Here is an 18,705-nt window from a genome sequence, read left to right as displayed (position 1 = left end):
TTGAATACTTAAATGGATTGAGGAATATGAAAACCTGGGCTTTCAAAAGTAAGATTCCTTTGTTGAATTATCTACTAAGCTACTCGATTTTTCTCTCTCACGATATATATATATATATAAAGGTAATTCAAATGAAACCTGGTCAGTCCGTCTAATTTTGCGTTAAACGTAATGTGGAGAGGGGCACGTAGCTGCGTGTATGGCGGCACCATCTATTGGTAGAGGGATTGACGCATGCGCAACGTTTGACGTTGCATAGTGACAGTATGGTTGCACACCGAAGAGAAGGTGGTAACACAAGTTATCGTCCACAGACGGCCAATGCGGTGAAGACGGCATTGCAGCAGCTTCGGTGGAAAACGCTGGAACATCCACCGTACAGCCACACATTTCACATTGCGACTTTCATGTTCTAGGACCTCTAAAACAAGCTATTCTCGGACATCGATTCACAACGCAGAGATGCCAACTGCTCCGGACACGCTAAAATAATTAAAAAAAACGGTAAATAACTAAAAAGTAAATTTTGCAAATATTTGACTACTTTTGCTTGCTTTTTCAAATGTATAGCATGACTTAACTACGATAAAGTGGTGAGTTATATGTCTACGAATTATTTAGAAATAGTGGTGGATAAAAATCTACTAAATTGAATTTATTAAACCAAGAATCACAATTGATAAACTACCACTTTAAAATATTTATTTGCTGTCCGGAGCAAGTTGGCATCTCTGACAACGTTCGACGACGTGTGTGACTGGGTCCAGGCCTGGATCCGATAGGATCCAGGAGGATTGAAAGAGCTATTAGCTCTTTCAAAGATGGAATCGAGCGGCTAGTGTCGCAATGGGATAAATGTGCCAACAGTTTTGGCAACTATTCTTGAGTATCTGTACTGCATATCACTACATTTGTGAGTTTTTAAAATTGTTACCGTTACTTTACACTAGTGACTGAGTTTCATTTGAATGCCCTCATATATATATATTGTATACATCGTATATATTGTATATACATTTGGTTTTGATCCAGTCTAACATAAATCAACATCATAAACATTTTACAAATTCAGATAATCAATAATTCATTATTTGAACTTTGAAACTGTTTGTTTTTATGTCATGAATGTTGAAATATGTTTTAATTTCTGAAGTGAATGAAGTTTACAATCAGATAATATCTTCCGCTTCAGTTTCTTAGGATTATTTATTTAATGTTGTAATTTGTAATCGCGTATTTTCAAAACTCGGCATAGTTGCCAACTTTCACGTTTTCTGACGCGTATAATATTTTGCAAATAACAAATATATTAATAATATTCTGCAAATATGCAAGTATCAAAATAATAATTCAATTTACATTATCAAGTAGTAACGATTTTCTTTATTACTCTCAACCTCATAAATCTTAATCTAGACTACACTGTTTTCGTGCAATAGCTTTCAAAACAATATTAATGAACTTTAATTAAATAAAAAAATATAACCTAACTTGTTTAGCCCATAGCGGCTGTTTTTTATAGTTTCTAGCTAAAATTCTTTATTGTGGTAGTCATGTAAAAATTGTGTTAATAATTGTTACGAGAAATTATTTCAAATATGTAAATGCTCATTAACTTGAGAAAAAAAATCAGAATTTCATGGTTGTATAATTATGGTGTGAAGGCCAAAATCGTGATTAATCAATTTTGTTAAAGATAAAAAATATTAATCGATAGATTTGTTACCAATTTCAGAATATAAAGAATGAAGAAAAGTAAGCCTCATTACTGATAACCGAAAAGTACCTATTGAACGCAAAAAAATTAAAATTCAGTGTGCACAGGTTATTTGCTTATTGAACCGTTTATGATGTCAAATTATTTCATTTAAGTTATGGTGTATTTGAAAATTGACAATAAAGGGAATGTACCTGTGGATTGTGAAGTTAAAGAAGACCTGGCATTTACAACAATGGAGATTTTTATTTAGTGAGTATAACTTTTCGGTTCATTGTTTTCATGTGTTAATTCTGCCGATAAAAGAAACTTCCAAAAGTAATTTACCCTATATTTTTGAAATGTAAAATTTTTTGCTGTAAAATTACATCGGTCTAGAGGTTTAATATTTCTTCTACGTAATCTATATTTAGGTCGATGCATTTTTGGAGATACTGTATTAATTTTTGCTTACTCATGTCATACCAGCATGTCTTCACTATGTTTTTGAAAAAGCACTGTACTTATTTTTCGCATCGTATCCAGTTAAATCGTCGCTTTCTCGAAATGATTATCATCTGTGAATAATTGAATGATTATCATCTTCCACCTTATAGTCCTGCCTTTTCTCTCAGCGATTAAGTTGAAAAAAAAATATGTGGCCGAAATAGAAAAGAAGATGAGATGAAAGATTTAGTCCAACACAAGAGCTTATTTAGGTACAACATGGGGCATACAAATAAAGTCACAGCGTGTATAAAAACGCACAATACACAAGGGATAATAAAGAATTGCACACTACACGTAAATACAGACATTCAATTGAGTAGAATACTTAAATGACCATAGAATAGCTCAGTTGAAAAAGCAGATAAGTGACACTTTCAAAAGGTATTAGGTCTACCTCTTTAAAATGTTTAAACTGCCTTAAAAGAAATTTATTTGATACAAGTCAATATTATCATTGCCACGAGGAAAAGCTATATCTTTTCTGTTTCTCAGAGGAGCAAAATTTCCGTGATGATTATTATAACATACATTGATATAGAAAAAAATCGATAAATAAGCTAGGTAGAATGTCTACTGCCTTAAACAAAAATCAAGTAGTGTAACTTTAAATTGGCACTTCGCTTTCAATTCCTACAATTAGTTCTCACTCTCCATATATATATTTATATATCTAGTTCATATTTTCAATCATTAATTAAGTACTTTTTATTCATCCACTCTTCAAATACATTTTCTAAAGCTTGTAGTGGAAAACACTTGATGTTCATACACTTTTTTTTGAAATATTAATTAAATTTAATTAACTAGTTTTAGATAGGGGGAAAAAATTCCCTTATAGGGGAAAGTTGGACAAAACGGGATACCATTATTGTTTTCATTTACTACGGAAAATCTGCTAAAGTGAACCACACATTTTTTTATAGCTACATCACTTGTTGAAGCACAGAAAAAACATATTTTAAACTAATTTTAATGACTGTAAAATAGAAAAAAAATCGTTTTCCAAACTCTTACATATCCCGTTTTAGTATACCTGGGTTGGACAAAACGAAATAGGTTTTACAGTGTTTAATTTTTTGTATAAAACTAACTAAAAAACATAATTAACTGACAGAAAACTGTAAAGCAAAATTTCTAAAAATTTTATTTATGGGATTTAATTGCTTCTAATATTTTTGTATAGACTGTTGTTTAATAATTAAGTACACAAAAATTACGATGCTAATTTTCACTGTCGAGATGTATCTGGTGCCCACAAGAGGGATTTCTTAGCAGTTCTTTCTTCAATTCTCTTGGTTCATTCTTGTAGTTTAATCCTCCTTTATTTTTCTTCAATTTATAATTCAATTTCATATGGAGATGATGTTATTACTCCAGTTTTCTTCTTTCTCTTCCCATTTTTTCTGGGAGCGGTCCTTTTTCTTGAGGTACAGGTAGAACACACTTTGAAAGGATGGAAATGGGTAGCTTAGGTCGATAACAAGAGAGTTATAATCCTAAAACTGCACTCATCAGTCATATCAGTCTGGTGTCTAACGCCTGGTGGTTCTTGCTGTTAGATCAGTGATGACAGACAATTCAAACAGGTGATCTGGGAAGACGTCAGGATTGTAAGGACTTATACCAGTTTTGCTAAACCCTTTAATGGTAGTTTCTGCAACTGCTGCCCGTGAGTTGAACAGTTTTGTAACCTCGTAAATAGTAACTCACCTACCTGGATGGTTGAACAGCCACTTTCGAACTTCTTGTTCATAATACGTGCTCAGTGGTGCCACGAAACTGACATCCAGGGGCTGAAGGCGATGAGTTGTATGTGGGAGAAGGTTAGGATGATTACATTATTTTATCTTGCCAAATTTACAAGTTCCAAACTTTTGGTGTGACTGTTGCGTCTATCAAGCAGCAACAGCACTGGCTTCTTATGCCTAGGGTTGAAAAATTCTACGATCTTTTAAAACTAAACAATGAAGATCTTCTTAGTGATCCAGTCGGTCTTGTGATACACTTCAAACGATCCTGGGAAAGCATAATCCTCGAGTCTTGGGTTTTTCTTCACTCGAGGATACAAACATAGGAGGGACGAATACCCCAGCTGCACTGATGCATGTTTCAACAGTAACCAAAACTCCTCATTCGGCTGAAGATAAGCTACCCACTTGCTTTTCGCCTCGTAAACTCAACACTTTTGAAGGCTTGTCTGGCGCTGTTAGAATTCCTATTTCATCAACATTATAAATATCATTTGGAGTAACCTTATGTTTACTTAATAGAGAATTCAAAAAACTGCTTAACTGCAGCACGATTAAACCCTTTTGCTCGGGCCACACTCGTGGGTTCTGGATTGAGGAGGCTAAGTTCTTCATGTCTGCCAAGAAATGATTACAATCAACATTTTCCAGCCATTTTTCTTCTGTGTTAAAATTATGCTTAATATTGTTTCTCTCAGCTAACTCAAATGCTAGCATTCGTATGTCCGTACGAGTTATACCAAATAATCTCTCTTCTAGAGCCAACACATGCTCATGCGTTTTTTCTTGTTCAGCATTGAATACTGTCTCATATCTGTCCAACTTTTTCACTGCTGCTACTACAGGGCTTAATGTATTTGTACGAGCCTTTTTTACCTTTCTTTCAATATAGTAATAATAATATAGTAGAAGTATTAGGGCAACAAATAAATAGGTGGACAAAACGGGACATAAAAAACTACATCCCGCTTTATCCAACTCATAAGTGTCCCGTTTTGTCAAACTCAGACACTTTTCAAAACAAATATGGCTGCTGCCTAAACGTGGAAGAAAAATTAGATTGACTATACATGTAATACTCACCGGAATTGTAATCCCATATATATAGGCAGTACAACGAACGTAAATGTAGAAAATGGAAAAGAAAACGGAGTAAAGCAGTTCTGAGACCTACAACTTTCTATCAACTTGTGATCTCGAGGCGAGACGCACTGAAAATGATATAATCACAGTCAAATAACAAGTTTCTGTCGTCGCCCGCTAGATAGCTGCAATAGTCTGGTCCCTGGGCGACGTATCCCGTTTTATCCAACTCTCCTCTATAAGATATTTATCTGTAAATAGGAATTGACTTAAATTCTTTTTATATTACTTGTTAAAAACTAAGCTAGGTTGTAACGGGCATGGGTGAAAGCCCTTATATACCAAGACGGAAAAGAGAAAAACCAGGTACGTAAAACATTTCATTCCAGCATTTTTTTTCAAAAAAAATGAAATATCTGTAACTATCAAGATTTCTTTTATAATTCTGGCATATATATAAAACTGCTTCTTTTCCAAGATAAAGTAGATATTGTTGAAAAATTTAAAAAAAGAATAAGTAACCTCCTTCCCAAAACTAGCTATAACTGAAATGGTTTTACTACCAGCCTTTCCTCTTTTCCGTCTCGCTTTCACCCCTGGTCACGGGCAACAAACTGCGCTGAATGTGGGGATTGATAAAATTCAAAATTTTATTTAGTCATTTAATTTTGCAACATTTTCTGGCAATTTTCGCAGGCTTGCAGCTGTGGTAGGAAGATTAATGATTTTTGTTTGATATATGAATAATTTAGAATGTAATTTACAGTGGTAGTTACGATTAAAATATTTAATAAATAAAAAAAGTGTATTTAGTTTTTACATTTTTAGTCGCCCATGGCATTTAAATTATACCTTAAAATGGAAATTATATCTTAAAACTTGAGTTAATCATAGAAAAATAGTGAATTCGTAATAAAGGTTACGAAAATTCTAGTGACATTGATGCTTTTATGTCTACCGGAGTGTTCTGTGTTTTGTCGGCAAATGTACAGTGCACCAAAAAAAAAAAAACGGGCCAAGCTGTATAACTTTTAATTTAATGTTCGGATTTTCACGTTCTAGGACTCTTTCTTATAGGCTTGAGAGGGTAACGTCAAATATACTAATATAAAATAAGAGCAGGCAATACTTTATGTTACGAAATTAGACAGAAAACGTACTTTCTTCGACTGATTCGGATTTCTGACGTCCAAAATATAGTAGCCCCTGTCTGGAAAATATGGTTCCAATAGTTTGGTCAGGAGAGAGATCCAAAGCTTGGACCCCTTAATGTTAATTTCACTTTTCATGTATTTCGCTTATATCGAGAACTTTTTAAGCGAATTGAAAATTTTTTTAAAATTCACGTAACAAAAAATAATCCCATGCAGAAAGTAATTTTTAGTAAATAATATTTATTACTTTTTATTATTTTATTTAAGAATGGTCGTAAAAATTTTGAATTGTGATGTATAAATTTTTTTTTGCATAGTTTTAACGAATGCAATTTTATACAGCTAAGTACAAACTTTGAGCAAAATAGTTCGAATAGTGCCTGAGAAATTGTATCTCAAATAAGTCAGATACTTACATTTATATATAAAATTGATTGAATCCTAAAACGTATAAATCCGATCAAAATATATTCTTCAGGGGGATTCGTTTTTTTCCACANATCGCAAATGTCATTTACACACTTAAATACAAAATTCAAATTCAAATTGAAAGCGTTGCAACGCACGCAGGGTACAGCTAGTAATAGGATAAAACGCTGCATTTTTTCATGTTTGGAACAACCAGATTATTTCAATAGTATCTCCAATAAAAGTACCTAAATCAGAAGAAGAAATTGAATTTTTATCTCTAAGATCAAGAGTTAGGACTAAAAACTTTTTCGCTTTTTCTAACAAATTTTATACCAATTTATATTTTTTTCTCCAAGTGCCTACGAACTCCATTTCCCTGCCTTTTCAAATTCTTAGTTGACACCGAATTTCTTTAGAATTAACAGAATATTTTTCTTAAATTTATCTTTAAACATTAAAACATTGTACAGTTTGCAAACATTTTTGTCATACAGGGAAATTAGTAGACTACATTTGCAAAACTTTTCCTAGCCATCTAAACAGTTTGCAAATATTTTTTCATATAGGAAAATCAATAAAATACATTTACAAAACATTTCTTGGCCATCTAAATCGCTAGCAAATATTTTTTTCATATAGTAAAATTAAGAAAATATATTTACAAAACATCTTCTGGCCATCTAAATCCTTTGCAAATATTTTTTTTTCACATAGGAAAATCAGTAAAATACATTTACAAAACGTTTCCTGGCCATCTAAACAGCTTGCAAATATTTTTCTTCATATCATATCAATAAAATATATTTACAAAACGTTTCCTGGCCATCTAAATCACTTGCAAATATTTTTTTGATATAGTAAAGTCAAGAAAATATATTTACAAAACATTTCCTGGCCATCTAAATCGTTTGCAAATTTTCTTTTTCATATAGTAAAATCAATAAAACACATTTACAAAACGCTTCCTGGCCATCTAAATCGCTTGCAAATATTTTTTTGATATAGTAAAGTCAAGAAAATATATTTACAAAACATTTCCTGGTCATCTAAATCGTTTGCAAATTTTTTTTTTCATATAGTAAAATCAATAAAATACATTTACAAAACGTTTCCTGGCCATCTAAATCGTTTGCAAATATTTTTTTCATATTGTAAAATCAAGAAAATATCGGGTTGGAGGGAAAGTTCTGTCGTATTTTAAAGAAAATATTTGAATTCATTTATAAAAATATGCGTTTAATATTAATCAATTTTATATGCTTCGTTATTTGTTACAACCTGTTGCAATCTTTCAGGTAACCTGTGAATTCCTGTTTAGTAGAAGTTCTCGTCCTTAGAATTGAAATAGTCAGCAACTGCCTTAGAAACACTTACAAAAGACTTGAATTTTTTACCCGTTAGATAATTTTGCAGAGATCTGAACAGATAACAATCTGATGGTGCAATGTCAGGTGAATACGGTGGGTGACTAAGGATTTCCCATCCTAACGCATTCAGTTTTTGAAGTGTCACAATTGCAGTATGCGGGCGAGCATTATCGTGGTGGAACACTATTCCTTTTCTGGACGCTAATGTTGGCCTTTTTTCTTTGATAGCTGCTTTTAATTTATCTAGCTGATTGCAGTACAGAACAGCGTTGATGGGTTTTCCCTGTTTCTGCAACTCGTAGTACACTGGACCTTTCCTGTCCCACCACAAACAAAGCAGTACTTTTCGCTGATGGATACTTGGTTTTGGAACTGTTGCTGACGATGTTCCTGGTTCGCAGTAGGATTTTTTTCTCTTAATATTCTCGTAAAGATTCCACTTTTCATCTCCAGTAACCAGCCTGTCCAAAAACGGCTCCGCATTGTCTCTAATCAGATGTGATGAACACATTCTTACACGATCAGACAAATTCTTTTCCGTTATTTCATGTGGAACCCAAACACTTTGCTTTAACACAAACCCAAGAGATTTGATGTGATCTCCAACAGTTGTATGATGAATGCCAAACTCTTCTGCAATTTTTCGACTTGTTAAATGTGGATTATTTTCCAACATGGATTGCAAAACATCACTATTGATTGACGACAGAACTTTCCCTCCAACCCAATAATTTTTAGTAAATAATATTTATTACTTTTTATTATTTTATTTAAGAATGGTCGTAAAAAGTTTGAATTGTGATGTATAATTTTTTTTTTTTGCATAGTTTTGACGAATGCAATTTTATACAGCTAAGTACAAACTTTGAGCAAAATAGGTCGAATAGTGCATGAGAAATTGTATCTCATATAAGTCAGATTCTTACATTTATATATAAAATTGATTGAATCCTAAAACGTATAAATCCGATCAAAATATATTCTTCAGGGGGATTCGTTTTTTTCCACACTGTACACTTCTCTTTTAATGATTATGCAAAAGGCTCTTTTATAAAAGAAATTGTACGGTATTAACTCGTTAGTAATGTTCTATTTTAAAGAGATAGTGCAAATGGGCATGTGCATACACATTCTAACTTGTAACAATTGTTTCCGACAGAAGTTGGCGGTGCATCTGATGTGTAATTTGAAGGGTGTATGACCTACCACTGTGTTTAAAAAAGGTATCTTTTGCATCCTTGTATAATCATGGAGAAAATTTTCTGGTAGCAGAGATGCCGATTGCTCCAAATGGGAAAAAAATTAAGTAATAATGCAGATTTGAAGCACAACTTGAAATCTGCAGCTTTTTCATAGATGCCAACTTGCTCCGGACAGCAAATATATATTTTAAAGTGGTAGTTTATCAATAGTGATTCTTGGTTTAACTCAATTCAATTTAGTAGATTTTTATCCACCATTATTTCTAAATAATTCTTAGGCTTATATAATTCACCACTTTATAAAACTTACGTTACGTTATACTTTCATACCTGCCAACTTTTAATCCTTTCGAGGATGATTTTCCCCAGTGGTAGTAAAATGGAATGTAAATTGCAATTATAATCAGAAACATATGCCGTATTTTGAGGAAGCTTATACGGACTGACGTAAAAGTATTACATTTAAATATATATGCTTATTTTTTTAAAAAATAGTGGTGGTCAAATAGATTATAAATTAAGTTTATAAATGCTAAGAATATATAGAAAGGATGCATTTTGCAACCACTTTAAATACAGAAATAAAATTTTACGCCAAATGCGTAAAAGTTGGCAGGTATGTACCTTTTAAAAAGCAAGCAAAAATAGTCAAATATTTTCAAAATTATCTTTGTAGTTATTTACCGTTTTTTAATTATTTTGGCATGTCCGGAGCAGTTGGCATCTCTGCATTTTGGGTAAATTTGCAAGCTGCAAAGTTTCGATGCGGTATATCTGCAACTTCAATAAATTAAATCTTTGAATTTTTTAGCAGTGGTAGATAAAAACACTATAAATCGACTTTACTAATCTAAGAATCATAGTATAAAACATACACGTTGCTACCACTGGATATCCGGAGCAAGTTGGCTTGTTGGAGCACTGGCTGTAGGTTTTAATTCATAAATCACAAAAATAACATCGCATGGTCGCATTAATACGAGTATGTATAAATGTGTTTTTGCTTTCACGAAAATTTCAACAAAACTAACCGCATAAATTTTGAAAATGCTTGCATGAATGCTATTTCAAAGTAGTTTAAATATTAATTTTAAAGTAATTGAAATTAAAAAAAAATTAAATAAAAAAAATTATATTTGAAAATCCCAAGTTATAAAACACAGGAGGTTGTATCGAATACAGAGGAGACAGTTTTTATTAAAAAAAACATTTATTTAAAGCATCTAAAAGGCTTATATAATTTCCAATTCTCGTAACGGGTTCGTGAACACATTAAAAAACAGTTTTCTCAAAAGTAAATGCATAAATAAAATAAAATAAAAACTAGCTCTCCGACGTTCCAAAATTGTATGCTTCATTTACTGTTTTTTCATCAAGGCTTTTGTTAGCTGGATTTTCTTAGGGACTTAGGGAAGATAATTTAAACAGGGTTCCCACGGTTTTTGAAAAACTTCAGTAGTGTAAGTATATTTAGGATAAAAAAAAATTATTTTTTTCATCAAATATTCGCTTCTGAGGTCTCTTCGTTTGACGCTTACGAAAGAGGTATGATTTCATCTAAATTTAATATGATCCTTTGTACAAAATATCTGGAAATGTGTAGTTAAAAAGTTTGGGAAAGTTATTTCATATTGTAAACAAAAATATTACTCATTAAACTTTAGTTTTTATCTTTTTTAGCATATTATTCAGCTTTTTAGTCTGTTTGGTGGTGCTAGGAACTTCATTGGATATTCTAATCAGAAATAATCCAAAAAATGATTTTGAAAAAAAGGAGAAAAGTAAGTTTTTTATTTTAAAAAAATACAGTAGAACCTCGGTTTATTATTTTTCATGGGGCTATTCATAGCTAATGATAGATGAGGGAAAACGACGATTGTTTGCTTAGATAAAATATCAAATAATGACTTGAAAACATATGAAAAGTAATAAAAACTACAGAATTGTAAATTAAAAATTGTTTTAATTAAAAAATTAATTATGTACTTATTGTAAAATAAAGCGAAATAAATACATTTATTTATTCAAAATATTTGGAAATCTTAGCTTTAAAACACTCTTCTCTTTTCATCGTAAATAATATTTTTTCGACTAAGTAATAAACAATGTTCGGAAGTAGCTAGCACGCTACAAGTAGTGAAACTACTGTAGTCGCTGATTTTTTCGTAGTTTGTAGTGTAGTGTGCTACTTTTTTTTAAAAAAGTAGTGTGGTGAGTAGATCGATAGAAAAAGAGAAACATTACTTTTAAGCTTAGTTTAGAATAGACCTTAGTTAGAACGGTTCTAACGCAACTAATTATTCGAATTAGATACGTACAAATTTGCACGAGTCCGTCGATGGATGCAACGGAAATGACCCTGTTTCTGTAGCTGAGCGTTAACAGAAACGACGTATTTAAAATTACATATAAGATGTTATTTCGAAAAAGGGGAACGTATTTTCAATGACTATAACTTCTGAAAGAAAAAAGAGCATTAAACAATTAAAAAATTGCAAGTATTCGATAATTTTGGATTTCTTAAATTAAATATTTGTTTTAAAAAGCATACAAAGTTGAAGGTTAAAAAAAAAAAAATTCGGTAAATGTTTTGGAATAACATGAATAAATATTTCTTAATTATTCCTTATATTTAATATTAGCCAACTTCTTATTCAAAACCCTTTTGAATATAGGTGTAACTTAAGTTCTCCAGCTAAGCACGTCTCCTTAAGGAAACAGTTACTAATTTTCAAAGTTGTTTCTATTCACCACATTTGAAAAATAATCAGTTGCAGTTGTAGTTAACTACGTTTGCAACAAAGTAGCTGTAGTTGTAGTAAACTACAAAAATGATGTAGTTTTTCCGACCACTGGTAATAGATTACTGATGTTTAATTTCTGCAATTTTGAATGATTTTCCTTATTGTTTCAAAGGCTTTAAGAATTTCCAACAATGTTTTCACCTATCGTAGTTCTATTTCGTCATATTCATTAACATTACTATACATTTCTTCGGTTTTTGCAACAATTTCTTGAACAGTCAACATCACAATTTCAATTTTTTCTTCAACTGATGCATAATCATTTAATGTACTAGAAGCGTCTCTTCCAAACTGTAACAAATCCTCATTTTCGGCATCATTAGCGTCAGAATTACTATTACTGTTTTCCTTCACAAAACAAAATAACTTAAATGCTTGTCTTGAGAGAGCTCGCCTCTTCATGAGGTAACCCCGGTTCGAATCCCAGTTATGGCTGGTTGATACGAATTTCGCACCTAGCTTTCACCGACCACAGTGTTGACGTAAAATATCCTCATTGATAGACGGATTAGGGGGTAAGAGTATCCTTGGCATCAAGCTAGCTGTGAATTGTTTTCGTGGTTTTCTTCCCCATGTAACGTAAAATGTTTATTAGTTCCATCAAAAAGTCTTCCACGAAGTCTAATTTGTCCCACTGTTTCTGTAGTCCGTGGATTGAGATTCAGACAGAAAGTAAAGGTTTATTAACAAAAAGCAAAGAAACACATACAAATTTAAAAAGAACGCCATCTGGCGGTATAAGAAGAAAAAGACTTCGTAGCAATCCTTCCCTGGGAATGACAACAGTTTCATCCAGGAGTTCTCTTGTCTTCTGGATTGGGTTCACAATTACAATAATACTGAGTTGAACATTGGTAGTCGTGAGCTCAAAATTGGGTCAGCTGTTCAGCGACCGTTATAAAATACTTGTTTTAAATGACGGTAGAATTTTTGAACGACGGTCACGGAATATGCTAGTTTTAAAAAGCGAACTAAACGGATATTATCAGCCTTATATATGTATGTATAATTGACGGGATCGTTAACATAAGATTGTGCATACGGGTAAACGAAAGATTCGGGATCGATGGATCGAGGTTCGACAATATATTATTCATATATCATCAGCCCATTAAATATCACTTTAACTTTATTTTAATTTCCAGGTGCAGGAATAAAGGCATTATTATGTTTTTCTTTATACACAAACTTCATTAGTCTTTTAAAGGTGGACAACAATCCAGATACTCTACACGTATTCCATGGTCTTCGAGTATTATCAATGACTTGGATAGTATGGAGTCATTCATATCTTGTTGTTAGTTTCCGAGCATATGGTAAAAAAATTCAACCCTTTCAATGCTTATTTTGCGATTAAAAATCTTAAGTACATTTGCGAAATAAATAATTAAAGGAAATATATCAATGAAATAAGATCATAGGTGATAGAAAAAGAAAAGCGAAAATGAAGAAAATTGACGCTAATTAAAATTAAAAATTTACACAAAAATCTGTAGACGTATGAAAGAAAAACGTGAATAATGCTTTGTCTATTTTAGGGAGAATTTCTTTTGGTCGCGCATGTTCAGGAAAATTTCCCCAACACACTTTGAAAAATAATGATCAAAGCTTTTAGAAAAGCAATGTCCAGTGATCTGCCAAAATGAATTAAAATAGTTATAAACAAATGAGCAGTGCAAGTAGAAATTTCCCAACTTTTGTTGATTATGTATAAAATATTTTGTAAAAGGCGTGTAGTATTTGGCAGCCCTGTATATGTAAAAATCACCAATGTGTATGTATCTTGATTCACATAGCTTTTGAACAGTATTTTATTCTGTAAAGTGCTATAACAATACCATGGATGTATAATTATCAATTCTATTCACTGTATAATGAATTATTAACTAAAATAACCCCTTGCATATAAAAGTACTTATACTTATCAAATTTATAAAATACTTATCAAATTTATATATTAAAAAAAATAAAAACTATGCTTCCTATTCCAGAAACCGATAATCTTTTACCTGTTGGCAAGGTTGTCACGGGCGACTAAAATTCCAAAAAGTGCTAGTTATATTGAAATTCAAAATATTAATAAACTAAATTAAATTTAGCAACACTCAAAGGCATATTCTTTTCAGTTAATTTCAAATAGTGGGACTTGATAGGTGGAGGATTAGAGTACTTGCCCTCTCATCTCACTCCTTCATCTGAGATTCACATAAGTGACTGGGACTAATGGCGTTGGCAAAAAAGATTCGAGTGTAGGCTGGACAGCCTCTGTAAATTACAGTCAGATCTGAATTTAGAGATATAAATAAAACGATATGCATTAACTAGAATATGAGGGTATGGAGATATAGAATATATTGATCTTTATCTGGCTTATGATCAAATAGTGTGACGACGATCTGTAGTAGATAAGGTACCTGCCCGCGTAAGCGGCCACCAGACCCCTTAATCTGTGATTTGCCCTAGGGCAACTGATACTGTTGGGCGAAATATGTTTATATGTGAATAATATGAATGAGTCATAGTGGTAGAAACGATTGAATAATTAAAGTGATATTAAAGAAATAAAATTAATTAAGTTTCTACCAATTTTTACATGAACTCTTTTTATCTTTCAAAATTTAGCTTTTAATTTTCATTACCGTATTTATTTGCACACTTAAAAAAAACATCGAGTGAGTTTAGAAAAAAAAGGGGGGGGGGATTCTAACTATTTGTCTCCTAGAATTGTAAATCAACAATGAATATAAACATAACATTAATGAATATAAATTATAATTATTTATTAATATTATTTTATTGTGTCTACTTTATTATGTTTAAATTATTCAAGATCATTTTTTTTTCAACAACAATATATATATTTAATTCAAAAGAACGAGCTGTAGAGCCCTAGACAGTTATATGCCTAGAGCAGAAATTTGCAAACTTTTTTGGTCGAGGGCAAAAATTCGAGAAAAAAAAGTTTGGTGGACAAAGTAAAAATTTCTGAAAAAAATAATAATAATAAAACGATATACAAGTTTTAGCTTAAGTACTTAATGAGATTAATGAAATTGCGATTTCATTTGATTTTCTGATCATGAGATATTAAATTTTGGAAACTAACTTTTGGTAATGATTTGTAAAACTCAAACTTTGGCATATTTAAGAACAACTGCTGCAGATGATTGTTAGATTGCAGTTCAATTAATTCAAGCTGAAAATCCGACCTCACTGTTACACAATTTACGTTGAAAGGCACGGTAAAAATATCTAATTTTGTCTTAATTGCACTGAAATCTTGAAATCTTAAACTCAAAATAGAGTTTTTTCAAGCTATATTCATAATTCTGAAGCTTTTCCTTATTAACTGAGGGTATTGAATTTAACCTAGCGGAAAAAGACAAGTCCTTCTTAGCTAGCTGCCCAGCAAGCATATTAAGCTACAGTTTAAAAGCTTTGAGATGGGCCCAGATATCATAGAAGAATTTTCCCTTGCATCCTAACATTCAAGTTGTTCATATGACAATGAAAATTTGTGAAAAATGCCAAGTCTGAAGCCATTCTGTATCTTCTAATATTTCGTACTCTGCTGAAGACTGTTTCTCATAGGAGGACGACACTATCTCGTCTTTCAACTGACAAACTTGTTCTAAAACACATCCTGCCATAAGTCACTTTACTCGACGAAACTTACTTAGTACAGTACATCATCTTCTTCTTCTTGGGCACTACAGCCTATGACAGGCCAAGACCGATCCAATAAGTTTTTGCCATCCTAATATATTTTGCGTCATGGCCTTCCAGTTAGTTATTCCTATTATCTTTAGGTCCCTCTCAACTGCGTCTAGCCACCTAGTCGGTGGACGACCCCTTTTTCTTGTACTTTTTGGTTTAGAAAAAGTTACTTTTTTGCTGGGTTTTGGTTTTCAGATCTATAAAGGTGTCCCAGCCATCGAATGCGATTGGCCTTAATAACATGAACTATGTCTTTCTGTTTATACCTTTTATATAGCTCATGATTGTAAAGGGTACGCCATTTGTTACTCTCATAGACTGCACCAAAAATTCTTCTAAGTATCCCTCTCTCAAAAATCAGCAATTTGTTCTCTTTTTTATTAAGATCACAGGCCGCAGGTGTGTTTTTATATGCTAATTTTTGTGTTTTGTTTAAGAAGTTTCCTTCTTAGTTAGCATTTTAAACCAAAGTAGCACTTGTTTGCCATTGCTAAACGGCTATCGATTTCAGTATTTATGTCATTTTTGCAGGTTACAGTTGTCCCAAGATATTTAAATTCATCAACAGCTTCATAATCATTCACATGCAAAGGCATTGCCTTAGTGAGCCCTCTGTTTATCTCCAAATATTTAATTTTGTCAACATTAATGATTAGTCCCATTTCATTAGCTGCTACTTCAAAAGCTTTGAAGTTCTCTACTACTGATTGTCTAGATCTTCCTATAATATCAAGATCATCTGCATAAGCAAGAATTTGTGTAGATCTTTGAAAAATAGTGCCTCTTACTTTGATTCTAGATGCTCTGATTATTTTTTCAAGTGCGATATTAAATAGAATGCAGTCAAGTGCATCTCCCTGCCTCAAGCCTCTATCAGTGTAGAAGGGCTCGGAGAGTTCGTTTAGCAGCTTAACTCTGCACTTGACTTTTCTGAGTGTTGCCTTTGTCAAGTTAATAAGCTTCAGGGGAAAACCAAATTCTTTCATTGTTTAATACAACTCATTTCTCTCAACGCTGTCGTATGCTGCCATAAAGCCAATAAAAAGATGGAAAGTCTCAATATTAAATTATTTTGTCTTCTCAATAATTTGTCTTAAAACTTGTTTTTGATCAATTGTAGATTTTCCTCTTTGAAAACCACACTGGTAACTTTCAACCACCTTCTCCACGTGTGGTAATCTTTGGAGAAAATTTAAATGCTGTATTCAATCAGGTGATACCCCTATAATTTTTACAATCCATCTTGTCTCCCTTTTAGAAGACTGGGCAGATAGAATCATCATCTCATTCAATGGGCATCTGTTCCAATTCCCATATCCTGCATATAATATCTAGGATTGCCCTGATCAATGCTGGCTCCTTAATTTTCAAAAGTTCAGCTTTTATTCCATCCGGTTCAGCAGATTAATTGTTGTTCAACTTCTTAATTGCCTGTTCAATCTCACCTAGGGTAAGCAAACCAGTCTCCTCTACTTGATTATTGGTAGTCCTATAAGATATACCATCAGCCAGGTTTGGTGACTCACCCCCAAGTAAGAAGTCCTTAAAATGTTCTATCCATCTCTCAAGTATTTCTGTTTTTTCTCCTGGAAGTTGTCCATACTTTTTCCTGCAAGTAATTACTCTAGGATTAAACTCTTTTCTGATATTATTAATTAATTGGTATTATTTCCCTGTTTCTTTCTGTGTCTTAAGTGATTCAATCTCTTGGTACATTACAGACATCAGAGTATTCAGATGGCACGGACTGAAGAAAATATCTGAATTGCCTGTGAGTAAGTCCACGAAATAGAATGGTATTAACAAGCTTTACTACTGCATCATGCACAGGTTTCATATTCAATGCAGATTTACACAGAGCATCTTGGCGTATAACACAATGTAGAAAACTAACGCATGCGTGCCAATTCCTCGGTAATTTCTAAGTTCTTATTAACAACTCTCATAAATAACACTAATTGAGCAGTATCAATTAGATCATCCATAGCTATTGAGCAAAATTTAAACTGTGCAATTTTTGACTCTAATTGTGATGTCAATACTTTATCGATGGCTTCGATTCTAGAAGTCACCATTTTACACGATAAGCTTACAGCCTCACAATTATTTTTTATGTCTGGACATGAAACATCACAAACTTGGAGCATACATTGTTTAACAAACTCCCCACCAAACCACAGAGAGGTTTATTATTTTTAGCAATATTGTATGTTACAACGCAACTTGCATGCGTTACGCATGCAAGTTCTTGGGCACTGTTTATCTTCTTGAAAAAATTTCGTCGGTCTGATAATTCTTTGAGAAAGCTTTCTGCATTTTATCTTCTTTCACATTCAGACATTTCCTCGTAGTTGGCATTCTTGTGCTTGGCTGTAAAATGTCTGTTAATGTTGTATTCTTTTCAAACTGCTACAGCTTCATTACAGATAAGACATACTGGTTTATCTTTTACAACTGCACAAAAATATTTCCAAGTCCATTCATCATTGAACGCATGGCACTCTGAATCAACTTTGCATTTTTAGTAGCTATTTTGAGGTTAAAAAATAACTCAATAAAGTACTAACCATTTTATACATTTAATGATTTCACCATTATTTACAATAACCTTACATGTGTGCTATTTTTCCACATGAAATGAATAACGTTAGAGCTCGCGCCGGCAGAAAAATCCTCTCGTTGGAGCTTAAAATTCGCAGTTTACCACACGTTAAGTACAATTCACCTATATTAGACACCATGCGTCTGCTTTTCGAGAAAGACAAACGATCGTTGGAGCCATTCTACAGCTATTCTATAAAGAACTTCTGCTTTCAACATTTTACCAATTGAAGCTGTCTGTGCTAACTATTTCCATCGATTTATGATTTGTAGAACAAAAATAGAGGAAGTTGAAAGATCATCAGTACTCTGCTAAAAAACAAGGAACAAAAATAGTTTTAAACAAAGCAGACAAGAAAATGAATGTATAATTTTGTTGCTCCATAGCGGGGGGGGGGGGTTAAGAACGAAC

The 18,705-nt window shown here is 32.5% G+C and overlaps 2 protein-coding genes across 2 annotated transcripts in view; both read left to right on the top strand.

The window, feature by feature from the left end:
* Positions 1-18,705, top strand: part of LOC107447194 (nose resistant to fluoxetine protein 6-like) — a 166,013-nt gene that overhangs the window by 111,063 nt on the left and 36,245 nt on the right. The gene's annotated exons all lie outside the window — the stretch shown is intronic.
* The window catches only part of LOC122269658 (nose resistant to fluoxetine protein 6-like), a 53,647-nt gene that overhangs the window by 14,212 nt on the left and 20,730 nt on the right, over positions 1-18,705 (top strand). Inside the window, exons 4-6 of the mRNA XM_071178155.1 lie at positions 1,873-1,969; positions 10,852-10,952; positions 13,121-13,291. Coding sequence (XP_071034256.1) covers positions 1,873-1,969; positions 10,852-10,952; positions 13,121-13,291 — 369 coding nt within the window. The remainder of the gene's footprint in view (positions 1-1,872; positions 1,970-10,851; positions 10,953-13,120; positions 13,292-18,705) is intronic.

Source organism: Parasteatoda tepidariorum, chromosome 1, assembly GCF_043381705.1.
Source record: "Parasteatoda tepidariorum isolate YZ-2023 chromosome 1, CAS_Ptep_4.0, whole genome shotgun sequence".
NCBI lineage: Eukaryota > Metazoa > Arthropoda > Arachnida > Araneae > Theridiidae > Parasteatoda > Parasteatoda tepidariorum.
The sequence above is the reverse complement of the archived record's forward strand: the minus strand, read 5'-3'. Positions and strand labels throughout refer to the sequence as shown.